The sequence below is a fragment of the Cucurbita pepo genome, chromosome LG13 (genome assembly GCF_002806865.2).
Source record: "Cucurbita pepo subsp. pepo cultivar mu-cu-16 chromosome LG13, ASM280686v2, whole genome shotgun sequence".
NCBI classification, from domain to species: Eukaryota; Viridiplantae; Streptophyta; class Magnoliopsida; order Cucurbitales; family Cucurbitaceae; genus Cucurbita; species Cucurbita pepo.
Window position 1 is genome coordinate 1,616,470 of NC_036650.1, and position 6,952 is coordinate 1,623,421.

Genomic DNA, 6,952 nt, shown 5'->3' on the forward strand with positions numbered 1-6,952 from the left:
CCAGAACAATGGCAATAGTCAGTCAGATGCGCACCTATGGAGAGAAAATTTCAGACGAAACAATTGTTGCAAAGGTGTTGAGAAGCTTAACTCCAAAGTTTGACCATGTGGTGGCTGCCATAGAAGAAGCTAAGGATCTATCCATACTCTCCGTTGATGAACTGATGGGCTCGCTTCAGGCTCATGAGGCAAGAATCAACAGAGCATCAGAAAGGAACGAAGAAAAGGCACTACAAGTGAAGGAGACAACCAACAACGAAAACAACGAAAGAGAAAATATTCATTTAGCAGGTAGAAGTCGTGGAAGAGGAGGATTTCGCAGCTTCCATGGTGGTCGTGATAACAGGGGTAGATGGAGAAGTGATGGACAGAGACAATTCAATGAACAAAGGAATGTCATACAATGTTACCATTGCAGAAGGTATGGGCACACAAAATCTGATTGTTGGTATAAAAATCAACGAATGAATTTTGCAGCAGAGAATGAAGAAGAAGAAGAAAAGCTGTTTATGGCGTGCATGGATACTAATCCGAAAAAAGGTGACTTATGGTTTGTTGATAGCGGATGCTCGAACCATATGACAGGCACCAAATCCTTATTCAAAGAGCTTGATGAGACGCAAAAGATTAAGGTGCAACTTGGAAATACAAAAGAGATGCAAGTTGAAGGAAAATGTACGGTGAAAGTCGAAACCAGTCACGGTAAGATAAAACAATTAGATAATGTTCAATTTGTACCTGATTTAGGGTACAATTTATTGAGTGTTGGACAATTGATGACCAGAGGACACTCAGTTCTATTTGATGATAACACATGTGTCATCACAGATAAGAAATCAGGCCATAAAGTTGAAATTGCCATGACTTCAAATAAGATGTTTCCACTTGATGTTTCTAACATGGAGGATTTTGCTCTTACTGCTAGCATGAAAGATGATTCAACATTATGGCATCTCAGATATGGACATCTTCATATGAACGGCCTGAAAATACTCAGGGATAAAGGTATGGTTTTCGGATTACCAAGAATTGACTCAACTAATTTATGTGAAGGATGCATTTATGGCAAGCAGACTAGGAAGTTCTTTCCTGTTGGAAAAGCTAAAAGAGCTTCACATTATCTAGAACTAATTCATGCTGATTTATGTGGGCCAATGCAAACGAAGTCCTTGGGTGGAAGTATATACTTTTTACTATTCGTTGATGACTATAGTCGCATGAGCTGGGTTTACTTCCTACAACATAAGTCAGAAACTTTTCAGAAGTTCCAGATTTTTAAAGCTATGGTAGAGAACCAAAGTGGCTGTCACATTAAAGTTCTTCGCACAGACAGAGGTGGCGAGTTCATATCTAAAGATTTCAATCTCTTTTGTGAAGAAGAGGGCATCCAAAGGGAATTAACAGCTCCCTACACTCCAGAACAGAATGGAATCGCTGAACGAAAAAATCGAACTATTGTGGAGATGGCAAGAAGTATGTTACAAGCAAGGAGACTTCCAAACCAATTTTGGGCAGAAGCCGTAGCAACATCTGTTTATCTATTAAACATCTCACCAACAAAGGCGGTTATGAATCGAACTCCTTATGAAGCATGGCATGGAAGGAAACCATCTGTAAGTCATTTACGAATCTTTGGTTGTGTTGCTTATGCTTTGAAACATCCTCAAACTCGTCAAAAGCTTGATGAAAAATCTGAAAAATGCATTTTCATTGGCTATTGTACTCAATCAAAGGCATATAAATTATACAACCCCGTTAGTGAAAAGATTTTAGTTAGAAGGGATGTAATATTTAATGAAAACGTGAGTTGGGATTGGAGTAAAGAACAGGAGCAGCAAAAGATTACAGTTGAAGTTTCCCCAAATGAAGAGACAAGGGTCAACTCCAGTGCATCTCCCAGTGCATCCACTGCAACACAAAGTGTGTCAAATTCATCATCTTCAGAATCACTGAACAGCAATTCTTCTCTTGAAGAACTTTCAGATGAGACACCTCCAAGGAAGTATAAATCTTTAGCTGACATATATGCATCATGTCAATTTGCTCTTACTGTTTCAGACCCTATGAATTATGAAGAAGCAACTGAAAAAGAAGACGGGAAGAAAGTCATGGCAATAGAGATGCAGTCCTTTAAGAAAGATGAAACATGGGATATGGTTGACCTACCAAACGAAAAGTTTTATGGAGATTTACAAGAAGAGGTTTATGTAACACCGCCAGAGGGATTCATAAAGGAAGACAAAGAAACAAAGGTATACAAGCTGAGACAGACAATGTACGGATTAAAGCAGACGTACTTACGAAGGCCTTGTCAGAAGAAAAGCTCTATACTTACATCGGCAACTTTGAATCATGGGGGAGTGTTGAGATATGATTCAAAGTATTCAAAATGAAGATATGATTTGAAGTAGTTGAGATATGATTCAAATATTCAAACTACCAAGATTTTAGAAGATTGTTAGTAGATTTGAATTTATCTAGATTTGCATGATTTACTATTTCTGGTTCAGTGTATTAGCTATAAATACTGGAATTGTGTAACCCTCTAAGCATCAAGTCAGTAGACATTAATAAAGCACTGCAGCTTCTATCTATTTTATCTATTCCTATCTCTTTCACTATCCCTCTTTCCAACATGTCCAGCTTCATAGAGCTTCTCTATCTCCAGCCCACAACATAGTGTAAAATTAGAATCCTTTCATCAAGCACCAATTTCTTTTCTCTCAACGTTTTCAGACTCATCCTTCACGTGGATATCATTGAACTCACTCTTCAAGGTTTTCACTTTTGCTTCGTTAACTTGATACGTTCCACACCCACATGCATCATTTGTAGGATCTCTCATGCTGCCTTTGTAGAGTCCTTTTCTGCCAACATGAGAATGATGTCCTCCGAGACTGCTTGGTAGAAGGCAACAAGAGTCGTCCTGTCCCTACGCTGCTCGACGTCGTTATCATGCTCAATGGCGTCCCACACACCTTGTGTCTGTAAGTTAACACGCATCTTTATCAACAATGTTGTGTAGTTACCCTTCGTGAATAATAGGTACTGGAGCGTTATTCTCCCCTCACTTCCGCTCCTTATCGTTGTCACATCTCCTCCGGCGACTTTGGACGATGGTTGTCCGAATTGCCAGAGTGAGCAGGTGACGGTGAAAGGAGTTTTGGAGTCGCCAACATCTTTCACCTCAAGCAAGACCTGCAAAAAATCTTTATTCTTGGCACTCTCGCCGTCTTCCCCACCGCCAATTTTCAATCGTTGATTGATCATATTCTCGAAAATGGTATCGAATTTGTGAGCAAGCTTGTGCATCTGCTTTTCAATGCCCTGGAGATCGAAACGAGCCAAGCTTGGAAAAAAGTCAGAAACAATAGGCCTTCCCTGTAGCTCAGTCATGTCGGAAACTGTCTCTCTGAACTCAGCTGCAAGGCTATCCCTCTGGTCCCCCTCTACAGTCCCACCCCACAACATGCTCGTAGCCACGTTGAAAATCGTCAAAAAAAACTCTGCTCTCCCACATTCACCGCCGACCCGCCTCGCCGGTACAGTTTAGCGACGGTGTTTCTGACCTCTCTACGGCGGAGCTCGTATACGGACTCCAAAGCGGCGTTGCTGAGCATCTTGAGCACGCAAACTTTTCTCAACATGCGCCACACGGCTCCGTACGGGGTCCAAACAATGTCGGAACTGCCGTACGAGGCGACTCTCCCAGCCTGAGGAACGTCACGATTGGCGAACGTGACATCGTGGTCCTTCAAAATCTCACGTGCCACGGAGGGTGAATTGACGACTATACCCACCTTTCTACCGAGTTGAAGCTTTACTATGGGCCCGTATTTACGGCCCAATTCTCTGAAGTAGGTGTGAAGTTCGGGGTCGAGAAACGGCGGCCTTGAACTTCCAGACGGATCAATAAATGCTTCTAACAAAAAAGAAACTCTCATAATTTAACCTAACCTAAGTACATATTTTTAAAATTTTCAATTAGGTGTCTATTAAAATTAATAACTATTATTATTACTACTATTATTATTATTATTAAATAAATAAACAAACAATTAGGATAGGACATAGGGGACGGTTAAAATGAGTATTTTCTACGGTATTCACCCATATGGTTAATGTTGGTGAATTAATTATATTATCTCTTTTAACTTTTTGGGTTTATTAAAAGAAAAAAAAAAGAAGACATTTTTGTGTGTTTTGTTTAATCAACGTAGGATCTCACATCTTCTCTATATTGGTACATGAATCAATGTATGAGAATTAGTATTATTATGTCGGTACAAAGTTTTGTCTAATATTATTTTTGAATGTGAAGTCATTACCATTTTGGGTTTATCCAGAGACAATGGAGAGAAAACTTTGTAAGAATGACTTTTTAGTGTGAGAGTGTGACAAATATAGTTGTAAACACTTTGATTGTAGTAATTAGCTAACACTGTGGGATGTAGAAAAATTTCTTCTCTTTGAATCTTGTAAATCATTGTCTCTTTATTTAATTTACATTTGTGGGTAGGTGAGTGTAATCGATCTTGTTTTTCTTTTCTCTGAACCTTGTAAATCATTGTATCTCTTTATTTAATTTACATTTGTGGGTATGTAAGTGTAATCTATCTTGTTTTTGCTTTAATTACAACAATTGGTACCAAAACTTTTGGAAAGCTCTCACATTTGTCTTTAATAACAACTAGTGTCAGAGCATTGTGGTGGTAGCATTTTCCTACTACAAAAATATATAGATAATTGATCCGAGTGGACGAGTGGAAGATGAAGATGAAAGTAGAGCCAAAAATTCCTTATCCGTCTCATGTCCACCGAATTTCTAGGGTGACCAACACTCCGCCGGCCTTCGCCAACATTACAAAGCTTCACCTAATTCTCCTTCTTTTTCCACTCCGCCATGGAAACCACCTCCAATTCTCTTCAAACTCTCATAGATTCCCTCAATTTCTTGCTCCCATGGCGGTGGATTGACGCCGCCAATAACCAATCCCGTCTCCTCTTCACCGTCTTCTTCGCCGGTCTACTAATTTTCGTCTATACTAAAGTTACGCGTCGGCGCGTGCCACTGCCACCAGGTCCTCCGGGAGTTCCCCTGCTCGGAAACCTGCCGTTTCTCGACCCGGAACTTCACACCTATTTCAGAGACTTGGGGCAGAAATACGGGCCAATTGTAAAGCTCCAATTGGGTAATAAGGTGGGTATAGTCGTCAATTCACCCTCCGTGGCACGCGAGATTTTGAAAGATCACGATGTCACGTTCGCCAATCGTGACGTTCCTCAGGCTGGGAGAGCCGCCACGTACGGCGGTTCCAACATAGTTTGGAACCCGTATGGAAGCGAGTGGCGAATGTTGAGAAAAGTTTGTGTGGTCAAGATGCTGAGCAACGCCACTTTGGAGTCCGTATACGATCTCCGCCGTAGAGAGGTCAGAAACACCGTCGCTAACCTGTACGGGCGAGGCGGGTCGGCGGTGAATGTTGGAGAACAGAGTTTTTTGACGATTTTCAATGTGGTTACGAGCATGTTGTGGGGTGGGATAATGGAGGGGGACCAGAGGGATAGCCTTGCAGCTGAGTTCAGAGAGACAGTTTCTGACTTGACTGAGCTACTTGGAAAGCCTAATGTTTCGGACTTTTTTCCAAGCTTGGCTCGTTTCGATCTCCAAGGCATTGAAAAGAAGATGCGCAAGCTTGCTCTGAAATTCGATACCATTTTCGAGAACATGATCAATCAACGACTCAAAATTGTGGGTGGGGAGGACAGCGAGAGCGCCCAGAATAATGATTTTTTGCAGTTCTTACTTGAGGTGAAAGATGCCGGCGACTCCAAAACTCCTCTCACCATCACCCATCTCAAAGCCTTGCTCATGGTAACTAATTTTAATCCCTTTTTTATTTTTTTATAGGTTAATATTACAAGTTCATTCTGAGCTGATTGTTAGGAATCTCGACTCTCCGTAGCGATATGATACTAATGAGATGTATGTTTAAAGTTTCTTTGCTCTAAAAGATCTCTACACTCGAGTGGTTTATTTGCTTCTTGTATTTGTTTTTGACATAATTCAATTTACAGTCAAATCCAACCTTTTATTTAAAATAAGATAAGATTGTGAATAAGAAAATTGAAGTAAGAAATTTGAGAAATGAAAATGGGTTGTGTTGGTAGGATATGGTGATTGGGGGGACAGACACATCGTCAAACACCATAGAGTTTGCGCTGGCAGAGATGATAAACAACCCTGCAACTCTGAAGAAAGCACAGGAAGAGGTAGCCGCCGTGGTGGGAGAAGACAACATGGTGGAGGAGTCCCACATTCATAGTTTGCCATATTTAAAAGCCGTAATGAAAGAAACATTGCGTTTGCACCCAATTCTACCCCTGCTAGTGCCACACTCCCCAAGTGAGACCACCATCATCTCCAAATACACAATCCCAAAGGGCTCTCGAGTGTTCATCAATGTGTGGGCCATTCAACGAGACCCCAACCACTGGGAAAATCCATTGGTGTTCGACCCGGAGAGGTTTCTGAACAACCAGAAGTGGGATTTCGGTGGGAGTGATTTTCGTTACTTCCCGTTCGGATCCGGCAGAAGAAACTGTGCAGGGATTGCCATGGCGGAAAGAACGTTCATGTACTTGCTTGCAACGCTCTTGCATTCCTTTGATTGGAAGCTGGAAGAGGGCGAGAAACTGGAAATTGAGGAGAAATTTGGGATTGTTTTGAAGATGAAGACACCTCTTGTTCTCATCCCAACGCCCAGGCTATCTGATCCCACTCTGTATCACTAAGCTTATTGGTATCTCCAAACCATACAAATTTTGATACTAATACGTGCACATATTACAAAATTTGTATTTTTAGTATGAATGTATGTATTTTTTGGAATGTTAAAAGAACCACGAACCCATCCGGTATGAATATATATGAGAAAGATGTTGAACACAA

At 41.0% G+C, this 6,952-nt stretch overlaps 2 protein-coding genes across 2 annotated transcripts; one reads left to right on the plus strand and one right to left on the minus strand.

The window, feature by feature from the left end:
* Positions 1-2,841: 2,841 nt before the first annotated feature.
* Positions 2,842-3,944, minus strand: LOC111808657 (premnaspirodiene oxygenase-like). Its single transcript, XM_023694774.1, has 2 exons — positions 3,506-3,944; positions 2,842-3,449 (listed from the first exon to the last, which is right to left on the minus strand). Exons 1-2 carry the CDS (start codon positions 3,942-3,944, stop codon positions 2,842-2,844), a joined length of 1,047 nt encoding a protein of 348 aa, XP_023550542.1.
* Positions 3,945-4,771: 827 nt separating this feature from the next.
* Positions 4,772-6,952, plus strand: LOC111808134 (geraniol 8-hydroxylase-like). The gene is made up of 2 exons (XM_023693947.1): positions 4,772-5,875; positions 6,172-6,952. The coding sequence occupies exons 1-2, from the start codon at positions 4,904-4,906 to the stop codon at positions 6,793-6,795; spliced, it is 1,596 nt and encodes a 531-aa protein (XP_023549715.1). The 5' UTR covers positions 4,772-4,903; the 3' UTR covers positions 6,796-6,952.

Excerpts from the sequence above, each read along its gene's own strand:
- LOC111808657 (XM_023694774.1), bottom strand. The coding sequence starts at position 3,944 with ATGAGAGTTTCTTTTTTGTTAGAAGCATTTATTGATCCGTCTGGAAGT. Across the intron at positions 3,450-3,505 it reads GGTGAATGTGGGAGAGCAGA|AGGGGGACCAGAGGGATAGC; the intron begins GTTTTTTTTGAC and ends GTGGGACTGTAG.
- LOC111808134 (XM_023693947.1), top strand. The coding sequence starts at position 4,904 with ATGGAAACCACCTCCAATTCTCTTCAAACTCTCATAGATTCCCTCAAT. Across the intron at positions 5,876-6,171 it reads ATCTCAAAGCCTTGCTCATG|GATATGGTGATTGGGGGGAC; the intron begins GTAACTAATTTT and ends TTGTGTTGGTAG.